The sequence below is a fragment of the Acanthaster planci genome, linkage group LG15 (assembly GCF_054643075.1).
Source record: "Acanthaster planci isolate LZ-2023a linkage group LG15, COTS_SCS, whole genome shotgun sequence".
Classification (NCBI taxonomy): Eukaryota; Metazoa; Echinodermata; class Asteroidea; order Valvatida; family Acanthasteridae; genus Acanthaster; species Acanthaster planci.
Genome location: NC_141791.1, coordinates 2,996,191 through 3,019,360, shown reverse-complemented (window position 1 = coordinate 3,019,360; position 23,170 = coordinate 2,996,191). Strand labels below are relative to the sequence as shown.

At 41.5% G+C, this 23,170-nt stretch overlaps 2 protein-coding genes across 9 annotated transcripts; both read left to right on the top strand.

Moving 5' to 3' along the window:
- Window positions 1-163: 163 nt before the first annotated feature.
- On the top strand, window positions 164-21,861 carry LOC147796594 (tripartite motif-containing protein 59-like). Of its 7 annotated transcripts, none has more exons than XR_015427902.1 (4): window positions 171-514; window positions 15,432-16,191; window positions 17,519-17,638; window positions 19,224-21,861. XR_015427902.1 is itself a non-coding variant. In XM_087146974.1 (3 exons), the coding sequence occupies exon 3, from the start codon at window positions 2,006-2,008 to the stop codon at window positions 3,380-3,382; it is 1,377 nt and encodes a 458-aa protein (XP_087003100.1). In that variant the 5' UTR covers window positions 164-514; window positions 782-931; window positions 1,979-2,005; the 3' UTR covers window positions 3,383-4,349. The 7 variants fall into 7 exon arrangements, 4 of the variants coding, with proteins under 4 accessions (XP_087003100.1, XP_087003101.1, XP_087003102.1 ...); XR_015427903.1 differs by lacking the exon at window positions 171-514 and adding an exon at window positions 13,359-13,953 and having other exon boundaries at window positions 15,432-16,186; XR_015427901.1 differs by lacking the exon at window positions 171-514 and adding an exon at window positions 13,363-13,953.
- On the top strand, window positions 4,795-8,272 carry LOC147796595 (tripartite motif containing 13-like). 2 transcript variants are annotated; one of them, XM_087146978.1, is made up of 2 exons: window positions 4,795-5,081; window positions 5,568-8,272. In XM_087146978.1, the coding sequence occupies exon 2, from the start codon at window positions 5,593-5,595 to the stop codon at window positions 6,910-6,912; it is 1,320 nt and encodes a 439-aa protein (XP_087003104.1). In that variant the 5' UTR covers window positions 4,795-5,081; window positions 5,568-5,592; the 3' UTR covers window positions 6,913-8,272. The 2 variants fall into 2 exon arrangements, with proteins under 2 accessions (XP_087003104.1, XP_087003103.1); XM_087146977.1 differs by having other exon boundaries at window positions 4,798-5,069; window positions 5,568-8,271.
- Window positions 21,862-23,170: the final 1,309 nt, after the last annotated feature.

The window sequence follows — 23,170 nt, the reverse complement described above, 5'->3', positions numbered from 1 at the left end:
TGCAAGAGCGTCATGTTAAGTTTTCGCGCTAGAATTAAGGATGCGGGGCGCCACCAGGGTTTAACCTCTACAGAGCAACCCATTCTCAGTATATGTTGCAATGGTTCGTAAGTGTGACGTCACTTCAGTTTAAACTGCGCACGTGCATTGCACGTAGGTTTACGTGCATTGGGTGCGTTCGATTACCCTCCCTTATTTAATTTGTATAGGGAATTCCCACCAATCAAAGTAGTCAGACTTGCAGACTCGGTCATTATAATGCAGGTATGAACGACGTAAAAACACGGTCACAGCAAGGTGATTGGCTGCTACCACTCTTGGTAGATATGAGCCGGTTGGCAGATTCGTCAAGTACGGATTTCCGAACTGAACTCCAAGTAATAAGTGGACACAAGAGGGCGCGAGGCAAGTATCGGCGCGCGCGCGTGGCATCAATATCCAAAGCATAAACGAAGACATCACCGAGATCCCAACATGAGTCAAGTCTAGGACAAGTGCAGCTCCCTGACTTGAGGTACGGTACGAGAGAAGTTAAACTTGTTTGTGAATTTCTGTACAATGACGCTCACACAGCAGCATCTTTACCTTTGACCTTACTCGTAAAGCAAGTGTACGCGCGTGTATGAGAAAGGGGATTCCCTTATTGCGTACCCAGAGTGCCGAGCATGACCCTTTCAATTGTGCAAAGATCGTAAGAACGATATTGCATGATTTCCCAATGTACGGTGCTTGATACATGTAAGTGTGGGTATGAACTTCTTGTAACATATTTTCGTACTAGTTTAGCCGTTTTCTACAACGATATAACTTACGCCAACATCCAGAGAGCCATTTTGCGAGCCAGTTCCGGATAGTGTCTTTGAGTGAACCATTGACCTGGATGGTTGGGCCACAACAGTGGTAGTGACTAGTGATTTGTTGCAGCCAAACTGTGAGTGTGAATCTTTAAATTCAACATGTTCAACTTTAGTCATGTCAGTACAGTAGGACTACCACTACGTGTGCTTAACTTAACGGTCACACTGCTCTGAGTCTCGGACGTTCCCCTCAAGCCTGGCTCAATTTTCATCATGCAGTGCACGGAACCTCTTTAATCTTTATTGAAAACTCCAACTTCATTCATTTAAATACTGTTGCTGTGAGTTCGTTCATAGTCATACATATTACATGTACTAGCCTCACTAGTGTGACACGGACCCTCGCTACCAAGGATGGAGCGGTAGCGAGTGTCTGTGCCACACTAGTAGTGGGGCTGTACATGTACATGCTGTTGAACCTTTCGCTTTGTGAATAACGTGTTTCAGCATCAGGTTTCAGAGTCCAACATTCCAAAACGATGTTATCTGGAAATGGGGAACATATTTAGCTGAATGTTCCCTCAGTCACTAAGACCTGGACCTGCACTAAATCTCATAATCTCATATATATGCCAGGGTGGACATCCGGGCCATTCGCAAACAACTGCAACGTGTGTACACTTATGAACAGATCAAAGAAAAGATGGAGTTGCCCAATCCCCAGACTGGCTGGTTGGCGTGTGTCGCCATCGTCGCAGTTGTTTTCACCAGCGCGGTGTGGTTGCTACCAGACATTTTGCGTATGTCCCAGATGTCCACCCTGGCCTATAAGAGTTTCTTGAAAATTGATAAATTATGATAACTTGTCATTAATTCCACTCACTGAGCTCACAACAAGAATAACGTAGGAAAAATTTTCTTATTTCGGTGTGCACAAAGGCGTCATTGTGCACTAAAAAAAAAAAAAAATCGGGGGACCAGAATAGAATTATTATATTGGAACATGTAAACTCGAGATATTGAGAGCTTCATGAAATATTAATTACCATGGAATCTGGGATAAAAATATTGCTAGGTGCTGCATTTTTAAGCAAGGCACTAGAGGCAAAAATTAGGGGCCATGTCATGTTAGGGTATGCCATCAATATTTGATGTCTGTAATAGCAACCTTTCTGTTGCAGGTCAGACAGTGTTTTTGGACGTGCGCAATGGCAGAGACGAGAACTTGCCACTCGAGCCTGAGGAAGTTTGCCGAGGAGCATCTGCAGTGTGCAATATGCCACAGCCTGTACAAGAATCCCAAGACACTGACCTGTCTGCACAGCTTCTGCGAAGAGTGCCTCATGAGATGTTGGGGCTCCCGTTCCTGGCCGTCCGCAAATTGTCCCATCTGTCGGAAGGCAGTCTTCATTCCGGGTCAGGTGAAGAACCTGCCCACTGATTTCAAGCTCGCGAGCATGGTGGAGGCGGCTGTCAAGGACGACGCGCAGACAGTCCCCACGTGCGCCAAGCACGGCGGCAAAAAATGCTGCGTTTTTTGTAAAACCTGCCACCAGCTGATCTGTTTCACGTGCATGAAAGAGTCTCACTACAGCCACGAAGTTGGGGATGTGGGTGAGACGGTGGAAGAATTCAAACAGTGTGCGATAGAGCACATGATCAAGTGCAACAAGTCCTTGGAAGACATGACCAAGGCATTGGAGACGGTCACACAGACGAAGGTAGACTTTCACATGGCACTGGAAATAATACGCCAAGACGTCAGTGACAGAGCTGGGGAGGAAGTGGCACGAATAACTGCCGCTAAGCAGTGCATCCTGGATGAGCTCAATGAGATCCAGAGTGACAGGGAGAAGCAATTGGACGGTAACTCCAAAGTCATCTTCTCAGTCACAAAACATTTGCAGCGGGCTGCCGGTGAGTTCAAATCGCTGGTGAAGATGCCCAATGACTACGAGTTCATGAAAAAATACCCCAAATTGAAGGCTTACTTATCTAAGCTGACAGATCAGTGTTACACTGAATCTGTCAAATCTATTGCGCCCTTTTCCATTGAGTATGCCCCGTCAGCCAGAAGTCCTCAGAAATTCAATCTGGGTAGACTTATTTGTCACACTCACCGTGGTGGTGAAGGTGATAAGAGTGGTGATGGAGAGAGCGTGCACACTCGTGGTGAGGACGAGCAGTGTTGTGATGATAGGTCACGTGGCAGCGAAAATGATATTGATAATGATACTCAGAGTGATGCAGGTAGTGACTTGGACTGTGACGTTGATGTAGGTGGAAAAAGTGTAGGTGGGTGTGGAGGTGATGGTAAAGGTGCTGATAGGGGTGAGGGTGCAGGTGACAGTGGAAGTAATGATGGCGAAGGTGAAGGCAGTGGCAGCGGTGAAGGTGGTGGTGGTGGTGAAGGTGCAGTTGTCGATGAAGCTTTAAATTTTGAGTACACCGATGACGAGGATGACGGTAGCGGTGATTCTGAAGATTACAGTGGGAGTGACATCAGTGTTGAAGACGATGATGGCGAGGCACAGGAAGGGAATTATTCCCTGGGTACATACAAAAAGCAAAAACTGAGCCACTGAGGTATAAGATCATCATTTTTATCCTTGCCTTGTTCTTAGCCAAGGATTATTGACACATCCCATTCAGCTCTCACCAGCTGCATTTCTGGGCCAATTTCATAGAGGAGCTTAAGCTTAAAATTTGTTTCAAGCGTGTAAAAACCGTGCTTAAAAACAAAGGTTACCAGCTCAAACTCTCTGTGATTGTCATGCTAACCAAAAGACAGGTAAATACCATTCTAAAACAATATAGTTTTGGCTGGTAACCTGTTTGTCAAGCAATGTTCTCTCACAGTTAAACAAATTTTGTGCTTAAGCAGCTCTATGAAGCTGGCCAGGAGGGAAACTAGACCTGCCTGCCCCAAATTCCGACACTGTTTTTTCCAGAATCTTACACTTGTTGTGCAGATGGCTAAGCATCATGTTTTCTGTGGTTATTTTTTTTTCTAAATAGATGAAAATGTAACCAAAGTGTTTAATTCTTTTTATTATTACCAGCCAATAGGCCTAATGACATTCTCAACATCAGAAAAGTGTACTGAATGTACCCCACATGAAAGGTAGTTTGGTTTGTGCCAGAAAAATTAAAATGACGTCTTTTTATAAAAGAAACCTGAATTGTATCAGATTCTTGTGAAATTCTGTTCCAGTGTTCATCTTGCTGAACTATATCAAACCATAAACGTTAACTTGATGTGGAGTTTGTCAACAATGTAAAAAGATTGACTTAACTTCTTTTTTTGTTCAAGTTCTTGACTTCTCCGCAGACTGATCTGTGCGGGTTAAAGGTCAAGGGACTGAATGACCTTTTAGGGATGTAAAGTAAAATTTGCAATAGCTAAAATATACCATGTAGTATCAATTATATCAACATGGACATGTATGTAGTTTTGATGTGTAAAGAAGGTATTGGTAATTACCTAGATTTAAATTTGTTTGTTTCAAGATATAACCTGTTTTATTGCAATAAAAAGTGTGTTGATTATTTTCTGCCGTTTCCATTCGTGGTTATATATTGACTTCTCAGGATTGCATGTAGGCCTGTGATGAGACAAGATTTTTAATTCTGAAAAACAAAGAAAACAACTTTTTCCAGACATTCAGAAATAACATACTATCGCCGCATGTTTTGATGAAATAAAGGTTGCATGAATATAATCACAAATTTTGCAATTTCCACAGAATTATATCCCGTGTGTACTTGTATATGCTAAGGCTTCTTCATGCTCGGGATCTATAACCAAGGTACGAAAAAATATGCCAAACTTTATCGCAGAATTTATTTTCATACAAGTTCAATAATAGCTGAGGTTGTGGAAACGTCACCTTTGACCTTTCATGGTGAGGTATGCTGATAGCGTATTACGGGATTCCCCATCAGTCTCGTACTCACAGTGCCGAGCTGCTGTACCCTATTGGTGTACCAGTTAAGCTGTGGGTACAAGGTCTCGAGATCCCCGATCACGCAATCAGAGACTAGTGGCCGCGCCAGCATGAGTAATGTGTAGAAAAGCGAATGTGCCGTACGACAAGAACGTACAAACTCCGTTCGTGGATTGTTATGGTGCGTGAGAATTGGACCAAAACAACGGCTATATGTACTGAAGCGTCCACAAAGTCAGTGATGCAGTGAACTCTTCGACGGTACCGCCAACGTTGGCAGTCGTGATCCGCGTGAAGCTATAACTTTCGCTGTGAGTTACATCCGGTAAGCCTATGTGTAAATTGTGGACTTATTTTCCTACACACGTCATGAGGGTCGGTATGAACATTGCCAAAATAAAGCCTTATAAGCTCATCAAGTATGCATCATAGCTCATAAAATTGGATCTTAAGCTCCTCGTGAGTGAAATTGAGGGTATGCAGCTGAAATTATTACTCCAGTGTAGGGAAATTGGGGCCGATTTTCTAACTTGCTGGTGCTACCTGTTAATTTTTTTTTAAACTAACCACGACTCAAACTCGTTATAATTGTATATTCTCTGGTGCATACTCTATGCTGAGGAAGATTTAAAAAGCTCAATCTGTTTTTAAACATAGCCCAGGGGGTTTGTGGTTTGTCATGTGTCAGTCATTTAGAGTCAATGGATTTTATATACAGTGTTGCGTTTTGCAAAGGAAGGTTTCTGATCTGTGTTGCTGCTTTGAAGTTCGTTTATAGCAGAAGCTTATTTTCACCAGGTAAATGTATTTTTTACTTTTTCAGGAGAGACAGTTTCTTGGGCACAGTGATGGCAGAGGGAGGAATTTATCGCTCGAATCTGAGGAAGTTTAGTGAAGAACATCTCCAGTGTTCAATATGCCAAGATTTGTTCAAGAATCCCAAAATTCTAAACTGCCTACACAGTTTCTGTGAGGATTGCCTTTTCAGGTGCCATGGTTCACGCGTTGTTGTGCGTTACATAATGTGTCCGATTTGTAGGGAGGAAACTCATACTCCAAGTGGTACCGTAAACAGCCTTCGTTCAGATTTCAAACTGGCAGGCATGATAGAGGCAGTCGGCAAAGAAGATGTGCAAGCTGAGCCAACGTGCGTCAAGCATGCTGGCAAAAAATGCTACATCTTCTGTTGTACCTGCCATGAACTGATTTGCTTCTCGTGTCTGCGAGAATCTCACTGCAGTCACGATGCAGGGGAGGTTGGGGAGACGGTGGAGGAACTGAAGCAGTCGGTGATAGAACGCACGATACAGTTCGACAAAGCCTCAGAAGCTGTTGCCACAGCACAGGAGACAATCGAAAAAATGAAGCAAGACTTTAACACAACATTGGTGAAGATAAGGAAAGACATAGCTGACAGAGTTAAGGAAGAAATTGCACGAATTACTGCCGCCAAGCAGTGCATCGTGGATGAGCTGGATCAAATCCAGAAGGACCGGACGAATTTGTTTGCTAGACGCTCCAAGCACCTGTCCTCAATTATGGAAGATTTGCATCAAATCAGCAATGACTCTAAATTGCTAGCCAAGATAGGCAATGACTATGACTTTCTGAAAAAGTACCAGGAATTGAAGGCTGGCATCTTTGCTGATGAAAACTACTGTTGTACCCAAATTGTTGAGTCCATTTCGCCCCTGGCATTGGAGTTTCGTCCCTCAGTTAAAAATCCTTGGAAATTCAACCTGGGAGTACTTGTGGGTGGCACTACCCTTGATGGTGAAGATGACGATGGTGATGACCATGGTAGTGAGGATGAGCAGGCTGGTTGTGAGGACGATCAGTATGGCGAGGATGACAGTGATACTGATGTGGGTAACCACGGTGACAGTTTGGGTGATGGTGAAGAAGAGGATGACAATGCTGATTTGGATGATGGGGATTTTGAGGATGCAGATGGTGAGGAAGGTGGCGAGGATGGGGAAAATGGGGATTACGGTGGTGGTGGTGATGATTATGCTGACATTGATGATGGGGAAGATGGTGAAAGGTATGAGGAGAATTACTCCCAGGATATGTACAAGAACATTAAAAAGAAACCTAAAAGCTGGATGCAAGACGAAGGTCATTTTCCCTCTCTTCCGCATGTTGGCTGTCGAAAACTAGGCCTTTGAGATGGAAAATGATCACTTTGTGTCACTGAACCACATTATTGATGGGACATAATTGGCATGTCAACTCAAGTAAACAGATGTAAAGAAAAACTATGTATCAAATTGGAGAAGTTTTACCAACGTATGGGGTCACTCCTGCCTCAATATAACTGAAAGTTGAATGTATTTTTGCATTGAAGTATGCTTAGTTTTGCTGTAAACGCACGGTTTATATATGCCTTTATATATTTGTTACAATTATAAAGCAATGACAGAAATCATTAATGTGTATGCGTAGTATTAAGAAAATCTAATTGTGCCTGAATATTTTAGGACTGACAGGAGGAAATGACGAGTCTAGAAGGCCAAGAAAATAGGCCGTTTTTATTCACTGTCGACAATCATTGTTGAATACCAGCACAAAGTACCACACCAGTCAACCATTGGACATTCTAGAAACTAAACCACAAACCCCAACAAAATAAAACTTTTGCAACCAAAACGAATGCGGTCAGACGTTTACATTCCCGCAAAATTTCCAAACATAAAACTAACAAACTGACGTTAAGTTGATCAGAAATGAAAGAGAAGAGGTAATCAACATCCAGAGTGGAAGAGTCTTGGTTTTTAAGCGGTTTTTACTTAAGTTGTTAAAAGGTTTCCCCAAAAAAGTGAGGGTAAAAAAAGCGGCGTCGCCGCACCACTTTTGGAGCCAACTCCTGACCAGAAACCGGTGACTTATGTTTTTTGGCCTTAAACGAGTGTACACTTACTCCTAAGTGGTTAACTTTGCACAGTTCTATCAAACTACTTTTACATTTTTAAAATGGATTTTTCTGCACCGATTAAAGTTGCTAGGTTTACGACAACTGTCAGACACATACCTTTTTGTCAGATTTTGAAAAATAGCGCAGAGTTTTTTCCTAGCTTCTTCTCTCCGTAATTTCACTAAGTACCAAAACCAAAGCAGACTTTATTTGAATTTTGGTGTCTCGCACGAGGTATTGCCCTCTTGTGTCCTTACATAGTTAATGTTTTTATTTCAAATTTATAATTACCATTAAAATTCACAACATGTACATGAATTCGCTAGTCACGAGAGTTAGTCTGTTGTAAGCGTGTTTTACAGCGACGGGAGTATCTGGAATGAAATGGGTTTGGGCAGTGAAAGTTTCCAGGACAAGCAGTACAACAGGTTACCCTCCATCCCTACAGAGCATTCAGAACGGAAAAATGGTACAATTTGTGGCATTTCGACCTTGATGAATCTATTGAACGTGGTGTGGGAATGGGACGGCAACTTGAGACCTTTTCACCAGTAAATTCATAATGCTCGCATGCGCATCATAAATGGCCTTGGCGGCAAGAAGTGTGAGCGGGCCATTGAAAATGTACAGGGGTGCGATTTTGATGATCATTATCTCTCGGGTTTTCTGGCTTTGTCAGTTTCGTTCTTCAGAAAATCCCATTAAATCGTGTTTGCTATTAGTTTCTAAAATAAGTGTAATTTTTTAATGCTCTGTAAAAAGACTTTATAATCGTATTTTTTCCTATGCGCAGGAGATCGCCGTTTCTTAGTATGCCCCCCTTCCATCATAAGTAGTATAAGCTACATTGTTAGTGTTCTTGGAGACAACCTGTGCATTTCTAAAAACATGTATTGACGTTCAATATACATGTACCGGCACTGTACCCGTTCGATTCGCTGCTGTCTGCACTTGGGAAGCTGAGAACCAGATCCCTTTCTCTTGGAACCTGCACGTTGTCTTTTACAAGCCCAGACACAACAACTAGCTATGACCAAATTCAATGGTAAGCTATGTACACAATGTTCGTACAATATAGATGTACACCCACATTGAACATTGAAACACATTGAACCTCGTAAAATGAAAGGGAAAAGTTTGTGGGAGAATTATGCTAAACCTGAGTCCCTTGTGATACCAACTCCGTGCTTTCAACAAAGGCCACACATAGTATGGAGTTGACTGCCAGTAGCATGGAAAAGGTTCAAGTTTATGCGAGGTTCATGGTTCATTACTTCCAGCCTTCGATCAGTGGCAACGAAGGGGGATTCCCCAGTTGCACGCAATAGTATATGGTATGCGCTTACGTACGTGGCGGGGTGAAATCAAATTACATTATTGGGCTGTGTTCATATGCAAATCGCAGGTTGGGGGCAGTGAATAGACGCAGTGCAGAAAATGCAGCTTATGTTCCACGTTCCATACCCACAGTCTTTGAGTTGACACCGAAGTCAGGAATTTCATGGTGGACGGGACCAATGCAAATTGCCCTTTGTAAGCTGAGTTTGTAGCGGGTCGTGGATGTTGGCACCTAACGTCGGCACTGGCGGGAGCATTTGTGTTTTGGAGTTGATGATCTGGGAATTTTAAACATTCTTCCACTGCAGCCGAAACAAGGTACGTACGATTGGCCTATTTGAGTCTCAAGTCTGCCTTCACAATCGAAACATGGAACGCTTATCACAGTATAGCTTACCATAGGTTTTCAAGTAGGTATTCCAGTGGACGATCCCTCTGAAAATTTCTGTAATCGTGCAAAAGTAGCAATTTTAATCATTTTCCTAAATATTTGTGCATACAATTCACAATCAGGAACATTACTTTAAGTGACCGGCCATGTTTTTATTTGTAATTTCAGGCTCCTTATCAAATTGCCTTTTTTGTTATATTTAAGCGAAATCTGGAATGATCCAACGAGCTGATCACCAAAGATTCTCTTGCGCGCAGCCATCTTAATTTGAGGTCAAACACGTACAGCTGAGTCTGGCTCTGTCGAAGTTCAGGCTGCATCCAAATCTGTTGTCTAAAGCTTGTCTAGGTCTTTGCTCCATTGGAAATGCGTGGAGACGCGGAGACAGTAGACCTAGTCGTAGCTCTGGAAGCCCATTTCGGACAATAATTACTGGAAAAGATATGATGATGGCATCATCTTGTAGAAAATTGTTGTTTGCCACGAGATGAATTTTCAGTGTGTTTGAATTTCCTTTTTTGAAGAATAAAATGAGTCACAATTTTCAAGCAATTTTCCACACCAAAACATGGCATACGGTTAAAACATCAGAAAGTTGTGTACAAAGCAATATTTCTCCCAAAGCTTGGCTGTCATTGGCCCTGATTGTCAAATAATATTTAGCAACTGTAACCATGTTTTACCCTTGTTAACTCAAATATAATGTAAGCATTAAATTTGTATTCAAAACTGTTTGACGGTTTACTGTTGTATTGGCATAATCTGCAAACCGTGGGAACACCGGTAATGCTGTTGAGATTCGCGTTCATAAATCAGGCCATTTAAAATAAATTGTGAGGTTCACATCACTCAGACTGAAAATCGCAAGAGAGTTATTCAGATTTCGACTTCTTCGCATCCAAAGTGACGTCCGATATTATTATAGCGATGACGTATGAATTAGCATGAATTCGTGTATAAACGTGCTTTAACAGTCAGCAACCAGCAACTATGTTAGGTCAGGGCGTAGATTTCGTTCATATTTAAAAGATAAATTTTTACTGTTGTTGACAAGAGCCCGTTGCTTGATGTATTCTGCTTATGCATACGTGCCATACGTTACGCATCACTAGCTAAGGTTAAGTTGAGCAAACAAAAGAAAGAATAATACATTTTAAATATCAGATGTGAACCTAACAATTTAAATGGCCTAGGAATGATGAAAACTTAGGACAAAGTTGTGGAATTCAAACGACAAAAACTAAACTCTGTGGTTTATAAAAGTAAACACACTTAACATCGTGATATATTGTAGACCATGATTTTGTACATTTTGGCTATTATTTTTCAACTGCAAATTTGCATGACGTTACTATTTCGCGGTTTAATTAAAAACAATAATGTTGTTAGGAAAAGTGTTTTAAATGGTTGGTGAACCGTGAAACAGTTTGAAAACGAATTTATTGTTTACATGTGATTAATTTAATCCATGGTAAGCATGTTTGAAATTGGTTAGATAAGTATTTGACAATTTTTTTTGAAAAATGATGGTGCCGCACGGGCAGTTTTCGTGATCATGTTGGAAGCTTGCTATAACTGCAAAATTCTGAATGCAGCTTTTGCGATAAAGTAAAAAAATTGATGACTTTTTAAAATCTCGTACAAGTTGTCAATCATTCACTTGTTGAATCATCTTTATAACTGTTCCTTTCCTAGGTAACGGGTGATGGCAGAGGGGGCAGTTGATCATTCGAGCCTGAGCGAGTTTAGCGAGGAGCATCTTCAATGTCGAATATGTTGCGAGTTGTACACGAATCCAAAGATTTTGGAGTGCCTGCACAGTTTCTGCGAAAATTGCCTCGAGAGGTGTGTGGCTGAGTCGTTGGATGGCATCGTTTGTTGTCCACTGTGTAGACAAGAAATTTATATTCCAGGGAATGTGGCCAACCTGCCTACTAATTTCGAATTGAAAAGCATGATAGAGACAATTAAAAAGAAAACAGCAAAATCAGCGTCGGAGGCAGCGAGGCAGCGAGACTCCCGCCAGACACTGGTGTCGATAGGAGATGAGATAGGAGACAGGGCTTGGGAAATCGCGCAGCGGCAAGAAGATGGTTGGCTGTTTGCTGCGAGCCTGCAGTGGAGCCTTGTAGATCGTGACCACGGTGAGGAAAGTGACTGGGAAGACGATAGTGAAGACGGTCGGTTCGGTGGCTACATGGAACAGGATGACTTACTTCGACGTCATGATCATAGTGATAGTAACAGGAGCGACGGCTACCAAAGAGAATACAGTGGTGTTGATAGCGCTTACGTCGGAGCTGGCGGTGGAGAAACTAGCCACAATGAGGGCGCTCGCAACAGCGTGAAATGTAGCCGTGGTTTGGCGGCGGTGATCGGAGTGCTCGCCGTTGTGGGGTTTATTGTCTGTCTTAAGTATGTTTTGGGCTGAAGGTCGAGTTTTGGCCATGATGAAACGAGCAAATGAGTGGTTATACATTAAAGTGTAATGCTTAGATTTCTTTCTTGTCACACGAAGAACATTCTTCCAAGACTCGGCATGAACGCTATTTTGCAGTCAAACCCTACACTTGCCCGATGATCCTGAAGCATTCACTTTGACAATTCTGAGGTGTATAATTCTTAACCTGATTTTAAATAGCGTAGATTTGAAAATCAGAAATAGAAAGCCGTGGAACTGAATCAAAAAGAGGAGGCTGTGGTATTGAACCTGCGCGCCGAAGATCTTAAGATAACTTCATTTCAGAATTGGAAGACAGTGTCGACTTTATTAGACTTGTGAAAAGAGGCGGTGGGAGCCATGGAGAGATGTGGTGTGAAAAAATGACGTCATCAAGTACGTCATCAGGGTATGGATGAAGAATAAAGCAAGAAAAAACCACGAGGTAGACCCTTTGATGGGCAGTCGGACAGATATTTTTCAGAGCATAAGGATTTCTTGTCAATTCTAAAAGATAAGGCTACTCACCAGGAGTTTTTGAATGACCTTTCAAACAATTAAATAGAGGCATTCTATATTAAATCGAATTTCTAAAAATCAGGCTAAATTTGACGGACTTTTCCAACAAGATGACTACTAGGCAGAGTGATGACAGCGATACGTGAAGACTAGCTGTGACATACCTGTGGTTTAGTGGTTCCTTCCGTGCAAAAGAAGTGATGTGTATAACCCTGTGTTTAAGAGTCACTCTCAGTCATCCAAAATGGACATTTCATACCAAAACGTGATAATCTGGACATTCATAATTTAACTGTAACCAAGAATAATGGTGAAAATGAAAGACCATAACTGTTTTAAATTAATTCAATTTGTTTGGAAGTAATTGTGCTTAACACACTGTACTTGTAAGATCTTGACCTTTTTTTAAACATTTCACAATCATTTTTGTGTCCATAAGGAGATTGCTTGAGCCTTAATAGTAGTTCACGCTGCGGTCAAATGTTGGCTTGTTTTGTTTGCTCATGTAACGAAAGAAGTTCCTACGGTTACTGCATCCCGCTGTCATCGAACAACACAATTACATTTGCCAGCAGAGTAAACAAGTTCGACATTTCCTCGGGGGGATTCAGTGATTGAGTCAGAAATGCCTGTGTATTCCGTGTTAGTTTGCTGTTTCGGGTCATATTGTGGCAGAATTTGTTCCCTGAAATAAGGGGTGTGCGTGGCAGCCATCCTTACGGTCAGTAAAAAGGGCATCCGTGTATGGAAGGGTAAAGATCCCCAATGACAAAGTTAGACTTAAAAAAAACAACCAGCGCAACATGCCAAACATCTTAATAATGTGCCATGATTTATAAGTAAATAATAAAGTATGAAAATTGTAATTTCAGTGAATGAAATTAAACTTATCTAGTTACAAGGTCTTAACTTTTCAGGTTGCGATCTTTGCTGTTATTACGAATTTCACTTGGTTATTTGTCAAGTTACTTGGTTTTGATGAAAGAATGGAAAATGAAATAACTCACATTCCTTCAACTCAAAGGAACCAAATCGTCCTCGTTCTGGATATTTTCGTAAAGGGAAAGGTGCATGAGTGTGGTAAATTTTGATACATATTTTGCCATTAATCTCTTCCTCACTTCTTAATCATTTTTCCCTTTTAATTTTGAGGTCTTTGTGTTTGCCCCAACCACCATTTTCCCCCCAATACGAAAAAAAAGAAAAAAAATTGAGGGGATTATAATAACTTTGAATCTATTTTTTATGTACCTCGTTTCCATACTTAACTCTGACCTTCAGCGATTCAGTGTGGGATCCCGCGACGCGCAAACGCAAGTGGTGGGCGTTTTCGAAACGGATGGCTTGGGCTTAGCCTTTAGCCTCACTGGTTCCAGTCGGCATGGTCAGAGTCTCCTCAAATGGCTGGAACCAGCGAAGACTAAGCCTGAGCCACTCGTTTCGTAAACACCCTTAGCAAGCCAGGCACTTCCGTGCATGACGTCACTACGCAAAACTCATGCTGCATCGGAAACCATTAACCCGCGGGTATTTTGTATGCAGACCGATTGTGCATGGACAGCTGACACACTGCTCGTGGGTGCGATGGCACATATTATTGAGTGACGGTATGGATTGGTTCTTTTAATACGTTAATTTTCGCGACTTTCAACATGTAAGAAATTAGTCTGTGAGGAATCGCTTTCAAAGTGTTCATCCCTCCCAAGCAAGTCGTTAGGTGTGATGACGTGCTCTCGTGCAGCTGTAACACTAGGCCTCCTAGCCCCACTAATGTGGCACGGACTCTCACTTTAAGGATGGATCGGGAGTGAGAGTCTGTGCCACACTAGAGGGGCTAGGGAATCCCTAGTCCCACAGGCTGTCCTTTCTCCATAGCTGTACTCTTTTAGTTTTACAATCTGTCTCTTATCCGTCGCCATCACAGCCCTACTTCATGGCATGTCTTAAAATGCCTGAAATCCAAACTGCAGGATTGGCACAAATTTTGAATCCAAATATCTTCCGAAATGAGAATGACTCGACAATTTTACTTACACTGGCGTATTCCTCAGAGTTTGGACTTTTATATGAGCTCCCTAAAGCTTTCCCAAACCGTATTTTTTTCGATATATGGCGCCTTGAAAAACCCGGCCTGTAGTATTTACCGTGCTGACCACGGGCGGCGCCATTTTGAAAACGGAAGCAGCGCTCCGTGCGTCGGATTTCAAGGCACCCGAGGGTGCACTGAACTAATTCAAGCTCCATTGAAAATAGTGTAAAATCAACCAAGTTTGGAGCCCCATGGCAGGCAACTGAAGTCCCTGAGGCCTCTCAAACAAAAATCAATGTGTTGTTTGATCCTTCAGATTTCATTTGATTTTCAATTTTTAGTGGGTTAACCAATGAATTTTTTAATTATCCGCCCAAAACAAACTCACCCCCCAAAAAGTGAATGTTGCCAAGCCCTCCCAGCAGCCATTTTTCAAATGACATCCCTCACCTTCCTGGGGCTCTTCTGACTAATTTTCAGTCCCATTTTTGTCTGCTTTGCCCCCAGATGGGTGCCCCTGAATCTACAGAGATGATCCTGGGCCATACTGACACAATTCCACCATTTCTTGGCCCAAACAGATCCCTCTTTTCGAAACAATCTCTGGGGGTACTTTTTCTGCGCCTCGGCCTGGCGCAGAATTTTCCTTGAATTGGGACACTGCACCCCCGACAGGCGCTCTGGGCCGTTTTCCAATACTCAACTTCGTCTGCGTCTCAGGCTTCGTTCCCAAACCCAATCCCTGATTGGGCCTGAAGCGTTTATATTACATTGGATTAGACCTACTGTAACTTTTGGCTTTTTTGCATCTTATTTGATGTTCTGTGGCACTATAAGACTGATTACTATACTTACAGCTTCAAAGTCAGCTAGTAAAAAAAAAAACAGTTTAAGCCTGAGATGGAGCCGAAGTTGAGTATTGGAAAACAGCCCTGGTATACACTGTACCAAACAACACTGGTTCCTGCCATACATTGCGTGACAGACGAACAAGGAACCACTGAAATTGAATTTGAATAACATTAATATGCATGTAATGTATCATGCTCCACACAGGTGCTGTGGGTCTATGGATCTAAGGATCTATGGCTACCCTGCCGAGGTCTGGTCGGCCAAGAGCCACTTCAGCACAAGACAACCGCCACATTGTCTGGACCTCCCGGCGCAACCGTTTCTTGACTGCCCCCGAACTGGCGGTCGATCTCGCCACGTCTTAGGTGGGTCAAAGTTCATCGGAGCACGGCCTCCCGGCGGCTTAAGGAAGCTGGTTTGCATGGTAGAGTGGCACGACCCAAGCCACACCTGAGGCCCACAGAAGAGACCGCTTAGACTGGGCCCGTGACCACCTGAACTGGACTGCAGCAGATAGACTGGACCAAAGTGATCTGGAGCGACGAGTCCAGGTTTCAGCTGTTTCAGTCTGATGGACGAGTTTACGTCAGGCGGGCGGTTGGGGAGGAGCTCAGTGAGGCCTGTGTGGTTCCGTCTGTTAAGCATCCATCGTTTCATTTTGGTTACCATACTTTACCAGGTGTCAAAGGTGATAGCAGCGTGGTTGGTCCCCTGCTTGTGGACTCATCTTTTGGCATCACAGGCCTGATAGAGTAAGGTGATAGCAGCGTGGTTGGTCCCCTGCCTGTGGGCTCATCTTCTGGCATCATATCACTACCCTGATAGAGTAAGGCGATAGCAGCACGGTTGGTCCCCTGCTTGTGGGCTCATCTTCTCGCATCACTACCCTGATAGAGTAAAGTGATAGCGGCGTGGCTGGTCCCCTACTTGTGGGCTCATCTTCTGGCATCACTGCCCCGGTAAAGTAAGTCATCACTTGTGTTATGACAACAGTAGTCATGATTTTGGTTATTGTAACAATTTGTTTAAAGGTGCAGTCCAGCATTTGTCTTTTGCGGATTATTTTCCTTTGAAGCAACAAAATTACTCAAAATCGAAAGAAGGGAACACAAGAACGAACCTGATGAAGTTTCAGTTTAATAGTGAATGCTCCATACTCTGAGAAAACTATTCTGGGACTTAGATTTCAGATCAAAAGTTGCTGAGTATTTTAAGTTGTGCCTGAATTCAGCATCTGGGAAACGTTCTCATATTCAGTCGAATGCAGCTACACCTTGTCACCCCCTGAACTGATGAATTATAGAAACTGCTAGTGTCTCTGCATTGTGTCAATGCCTGCATGCATTTCTAATAGTGACTTTCCACAAATTTGAGAAGGTACCTGCTTGAAATCATTGTTTCTTCATGATGACCGTTTGCCAGAAAGAACAGGTTCTCACTGAATTTAGTCCTCTGTCTAAACCAAGTCTGCTTTTCAACAACAAATTTGGATACCTTTTGGATAACTGCAAATGGTAGACTGTCCAGTACTTTCAACCCATTTGTCCTTGTACGGGGTTCCCACAGTCACTGAAAATCCTGGGAAAAAGTTGTCCTGGAAAGTCATGGAATACTCATGGAAAATTACTCTGAGGTTTGATGGTGGTCATGGATAGTGGCTATGGCAATCTTCCTGTTTATTATACCAAACAAATTTTCACTGCAGAGTGGCATTAAATGCCACGGAAACTGTCATATTTTAGTTCTGGAAAGTGCAGGAAAGGTCACTGAATTGTCAGATTTCTTGGGAACCTTGTAACAATCAGGGCCCAATTTCTCGTCGCTGCATAGCATGCGATTTCACGCTTACAGAGGCTCTGCGTATTTCATGCATACTGTAAACAGTTAGTACAACCAAATGCGTCCTAACCTTGGAGGAAAGGTTTGCTTAAATTTGGTGATACAACAGAAATCTCTATCTGCACGCAACCATTAGCACAATCACCCTGAGCACCGCCATGAAATAGTGCTCAAGGTGAGCATATTTTTCTGCTTAAGTTAGCACGGTTTTTCTTCGGTGTTAAGAAGCCCCATGAAATAGGGCCCTGACTCCACCCAGCCTGTTACACCCTTCACTCCCCAGGACTGTAAGGTTTTATGGATTTAACAGCAACCCACAATGAGAGTCTATGTGGTGGTGGGTTGAAACGTGGATGTTTTGCTCATTTGGGGAAAAACTTATTACAGTGTGACTGAAAAACCTTTGTAGGTAACCTTGTCTTTTTTTTTTTGTCATTTTTCCCTGTGTTTAGATTTGGGAAGGCCAAATGGCTGCCTACATGAACGCCGAGGCTAGCTTGTGTCATGGTGCGAGTGGACTGACTGATGAAATCTCCAAAGTGAAGACGCAGGTTACGTCATAAGTAGCACAGGTAAGAGTTCTCTGTTTCATATCATTGCTGGCTTTCTGCAAGGATGAATCCGGGAAAGGGGGAGGGGCCAGTTTGGTCATGACCAAAAAAGGAGCAAAAATTGTTTTCATTTGAAAAAGTGAAAGGATCTTTTTGGTCTATTTAATTTCCCATTTTAGGAAAAGTGGAAATGTAGCCTTACCCCTCAAACAACTTTAAAAATAAAAAAGAAACAGGTCCCCAGAATCAAGTTTGTCCCCCCCCTCCTCCCTAGAAAATTGGGTCCAGGATCCACCCTTGGGTGCTTGTGGCTAGCTGTTAGGGCAACCCTGACCTAGGGATGGTTGTGTGCATTGTGTCAACCAAGCAAGACGACAGGGATGAGGTTAAACCCTTGTAACCAGAGCAAGCTAGTTGAATACACCCACTATACTGGAATTGTTCACATTTTCCTGGTCCAAAGTTCCTTTTCCTCACCACTGATCAATGGTCCACATTTCCTGAGACATGTTCAAGGAGTACTTTGGGTTTCAAACTTTTCATGGTAAAACTCATGAAATGAAGCATATAATCGTAGACAAAAAACCTTTAGACGGACAACAGCTGGGGCATAATTGAAGGAAAATCTCAATTTTTAATAACTATGAGCAAATGGCTGCCAGGTCGCCTCGGGTTTCATGATTTGCTGTGCAGCACTGCTCTACATCAAAGAAGATGGAGTGGGGGCAACTGTGGCAATTGCCCATCAAATATTATTTGGCCCTGTGGGTCTTTTTATCAAAATTCTAACCCGGCACAGTTCAATATTTCTTCCTCATAATATTGCCCATTATTAACCCTAACACTCCTCAGTCCTCCAACAGGTGAAGGATTGAGGAGGGTTAGGGTTAATTAAAAGCCATTAGTAGAAGCGAAGGTGCACATTATGTAAAATTCAGACATTCTGACATCCTTGTTTGGGGAATATTTTGAAAAGCAAATTTAACATATTTTCTCAAGTTTTATCTGATAGAGAATTGTGTTTCCAAAACATTTCAAAAATAAATCACATACATTATGGGGATTTGTTCAGGCTTTTTTGAAAGTGGGCAATGAATATGGACAAAAATTTAACTTTTACACTTAACAGTATTTTCAGTCACCATCCAAAATTTCCAATTTGTATCCAACTCAACAGACTTGTGTACACTGTTGAAATATTTCTGTCAACACTTTTGGGATCAATCATTGATTTCTGTAGGAGCTGTTGTTGGTCTAAACGTATTTTAGGTTTGTGGTCTTCCCTGATTGATGTTACAGTATTACTGTAAAACAGCGCCCTCACTTGTTGGGAAAAGGGAAAGATAATTTAAGTGCTTAAAAACGTCACTTTTTGATTCACTAAACCCTAAAGGGGTGTCAGGAAAAATATTTTTAACAAAGAGTGCAAATCACACGTTGCTTTCAGATGTAATGGGTCAGCAGTGTCAAAGGAATCCTCTTCTCATAGTCATTTTCTGACCTGAAAATGGATGAAATCTAAAAGACACAAGGATCCTATAATTTTAGAAAGGTCTCAATTTCTTCTCCAACTTATAGTTCCTTTTGTGATTAATTTCTTCCCCAGACCTCCTCATATGAAAGCCGTGGGTCCGCCCAGGAGAAGCAGACCATGATGCTGATAAGAAGAGCGCCCTCGCCTCCTTCAACCTGGAGAGAAGGAAGATGGAGGACAAGATCCTATGAGACTTCACAGAGATGATTCATGAGAATGTCAAGGAGAGGAAGTAACTCAGATAGATGCCAGTCCTCGACCCCATCACTGAGGAGGAACAGTTTCCAAGATTGCATGAGGGATCCTCATCAGAATCTTAGGCATTGATTCACAAAAAGGCAAGGAAAGGACTCAGTCTTCTCAGAGATACAGTTCCTTGCTTCCACCTTAGTGATGGAGCAAGTCTGTCTGCATTTGTACACTACTCAAAGGATCAAAGGATCATACATAATGATTAATAATTTAAACAAATGATATTCACATCGCAAAAAATGAGCGTCATTTAATTTGGCTAGTTTCTGGCATCAAAACAAGAAACTTCCGCTACAGAGTAGGGAAGTCTCTTGACACTGAAAAAAAAAAGGACTTAGGTCAGCACCTTGTCCAGGTCCTTTACGGCCCCGATAATGTATAAAATTGGAGTTTTAACCCAGTAATGCGAGGGCGCTGTTTATGAGTTAGAATGATATCAAGGTAATGCGAGGGCGCTGTTTATGAGTTAGAATGATATCAAGGTAATGCGAGGGCGCTGTTAGTGAGTTAGAATGATATTGTGGTAAATGCGAGGGCACTGTTTGAGTATATTCTGGTAATGTGAGGGCGCTATTTGTGGTTCAGAATCACAGAAATGAAGCACTTTGAAGATGTATTTTAGCATGAAAACATTACATGTAACTGCTGAGACACTTTCCTTCAGTAAAATAATGCAATGTCTGACATGTATGTTTGCAAATCTTCCCCCAAATCACATATTTTTATGATTATCCGTAAGAATGATAATTAATTTTAAAAAAATCAAATTTGTGGTTGTCAGGACACTGAAAAAAAAACAGCTTCACAGTTTTCCAAAACCTAACCACAAAATGGTAAGAGGTCCACTTGCATTGCCTCACATACTTTGGTGCTCAACCAAGCATGAACACAGGCTTCAGTTTATTATAAGTAAAGTCGATGAGGTACACACCTGCCTGAAATTTTCAAAGACAAATGTCTGATCCTTTAATTTTTTTGAGTAGTGTATGTTGGTATACAGTACAATGCTGCTATAATGAACAGGGCAGGGTCCATACACAATGCTTGGTGTAGCATACCTCCCCAACTATTGCGATTTCATTGGTACTGTACCAATCGTCACGTTTTTCTAGGCCTAATAATCTAAATGTTCTGATTTCCATTAAAAAAAGGGTGGAAAAATCCTGGCAAAAGAGGGCGCTATTTGCCAAAACAGAGAGGATACCGTTTGCAGACAAAAGAGGTGCTATTTCCTATGCTGAAATTTCAGTTGTTAAGTGTGTGTTCTTGATTGTATAAAACAGATTCCCTTGTGCGGCTGCTTGTTTTGCTATGGGCTCATAACATGGCCATTCCAATTTTGGAGTTTATTAACATCTTAACTTTTGAGTCACTGTCATCAGTCCTAAATTTTTTTCTTTAATTTAAAGCAAATTTGCGATGTTCAGTAAAAGTGCACAAAAAATTTGGGAGCCAAGATTCATGTTCCATGTACTGAATTGTTCAATATAGTGACGTTGTACTGTACTTAGATCCAAATTATTCATGACTTACTCTGTAAATTGAACAGACAATTGGTCAGTTTGCTTTTGAAGAAAGACTATTGTTCAAATTTAATTTATTTTCATCATAATGCATTAACTCATATTAATGCACATTTAAAAACATTCATGTTTACATTTAAAATAAACACTATTTGGATTCTAGACACTTTGACACTACTTCTTTTGAGGACTAAAAACTTGTAACTATTGCATGCTTTTAAAAGTCGAAAGGTATTCCCATTTAGGCAGCCAAAATACCAGTACTGTTCAGTCAACCCAGTGGCTGTTCTGAACCTCACTTTTAACAAGTTCGCACCCCGAACAGAGATGTTGACAAATAAGAACCGACATACTGATGAATAGCTCAGTTGATAGAGCACTGGTACGGTGTTCCAGAGGTCGCAGGTTCAAATCCCACTCCAGTCAATTTCCTTGTTCATCTTCATAAGTTTTTTCTTGTGCATTTTGTATTTTTCGAGTTGAACATCCACGTTGCCAGAGCATTAGTAAAAAGTCTGTCACTTAAAATTATCACCAAAATGCAAGTCGCAAAGTGTTGGCTCAGTGCTGAAAGGTCATTACTGCAAAAATGTAATTTTTGAAAACATTCTAGGGGTTTTACTCTGCACAAAAGAAATATTTGATTTAAACAGTTTTTATTTTGTTTATTTATTTTTTTTAGTTATAAAAGTAGCAGCCAAAATGTTTACATTTTAACCAATTCTGTTTCCCAAATTGTCTAAAACAATATTTTTCACTTAACACTTTTTAGTGTATTCTAAGGACCTTTTCGACATGAAATTTGTTTCATTTGAAAATATCACCTTGCAAAAATGCTTTGTGTGTATGTAAAACAATCACCATTTATTGCTTTAACCAGTTAATGTCTATTTGCAAGTGAAATAAATGCTCATTAATTTAAACCAGCAGAACAACTTGTTTGTACGTGTATATCTATTTGTAAAACTGTAGTACTTTGCCACTTCATCCTTCTCCTAATCTGGACCATTTTACACCACCAGAATTTAAGGTACATCTGTTTCCATCTTTAGATTTTAAATTACAGCCTCATCCTACATGAAAGCCCTCCCAGTCTTAAACATCTTCCAAGCTCCTTATATAAAGTTCCCTCTTGGAGCCTTTTAGTCTCAATCTTATAAGGGCTACAACATACTCAATAGCAATATGGAACATTAAGAAGCTATGTCCTTCAACCTAATGGAAGCCTCAGAGCTCTAATACTGATAGTCCTAAGCCCTCAGCCATCCACTCTACCCTTCCTATCAGCTCCCAGACTTCCAGCCCCTAGGCCTTCCACCCTTGCCTATCTCCAGTGCAGAGTTTGGCTGAAAAATATTCTAAGTCCAAACAATGGAAGGTTTAACATTTAGAAACGAGCACATTTCTTCAAGAAAGTGCCGTGGCATAGCGGTTAAGGACACTAACTGCTATGCACAAGGACCTGGGTTCAATCCCAGGTGGGCATGCACAATTTTGTTAAAAAACTTAGTAAAAAAAAAAAAAAAAAAAAACTTCCTTTTCCGGGGTCCCCGGGATTTGAACCGGGGTCCCCTGGCCTGGCAGGTCAGCAAGCTAACCACCAGGCCACAGGCCTCTTGAAAGATATAATTTCGGAACTTATATTTAAAGGTTAGGATTGCGCAATTTCAAAAAAGGTCAGAGGGCACAGTACATTTACATATATATTTAAATAACAAAGACAGATATTTCAATATGTTAACAAACGGAGAATACACAAAATATTCAGACCACTCGTATTTCAGGTCAAACATGTATTTGCAAACCTTTCTATATTTACACTTCCAAATGTTCAGTTTTATATCATGTACGTGTCACTAAAAATTCAGTGTGTTGGTTGAAACTTTAACACACAACTTAGAGAAAAATTCTGCTAGGATTGAATGTCAGGTCCTCTGAATTTTTCAATTTAGAGAGTACAAGTGTGTATTTCACAATTTTCGTTATCTTGCTATAAACATTAAAATTTGTCAGCTTTTCTGGATGAGTGGGGGCGCTGCTGCTGTGATGTAAATCAGGGAATTCAGGCAGCATTCAGTTCTGTTTTTCCTCTTCTATCACCGTTGTGCGATTTAGGTAGTTTTTAGTTCTTTTTTCCTCTTCCATTACCATTGTGCCATTAAGGCAGTGTTCAGTTCTTTTTTCCTCTTCCATTACCAATGTGCCATTAAGGCAGTGTTCGGTTCTTTTTTCCTCTTCCCATTA

Coding starts and splice junctions, on each gene's coding strand:
- LOC147796594 (XM_087146975.1), top strand. CDS start 2,006: ATGGCAGAGACGAGAACTTGCCACTCGAGCCTGAGGAAGTTTGCCGAG.
- LOC147796595 (XM_087146978.1), top strand. CDS start 5,593: ATGGCAGAGGGAGGAATTTATCGCTCGAATCTGAGGAAGTTTAGTGAA.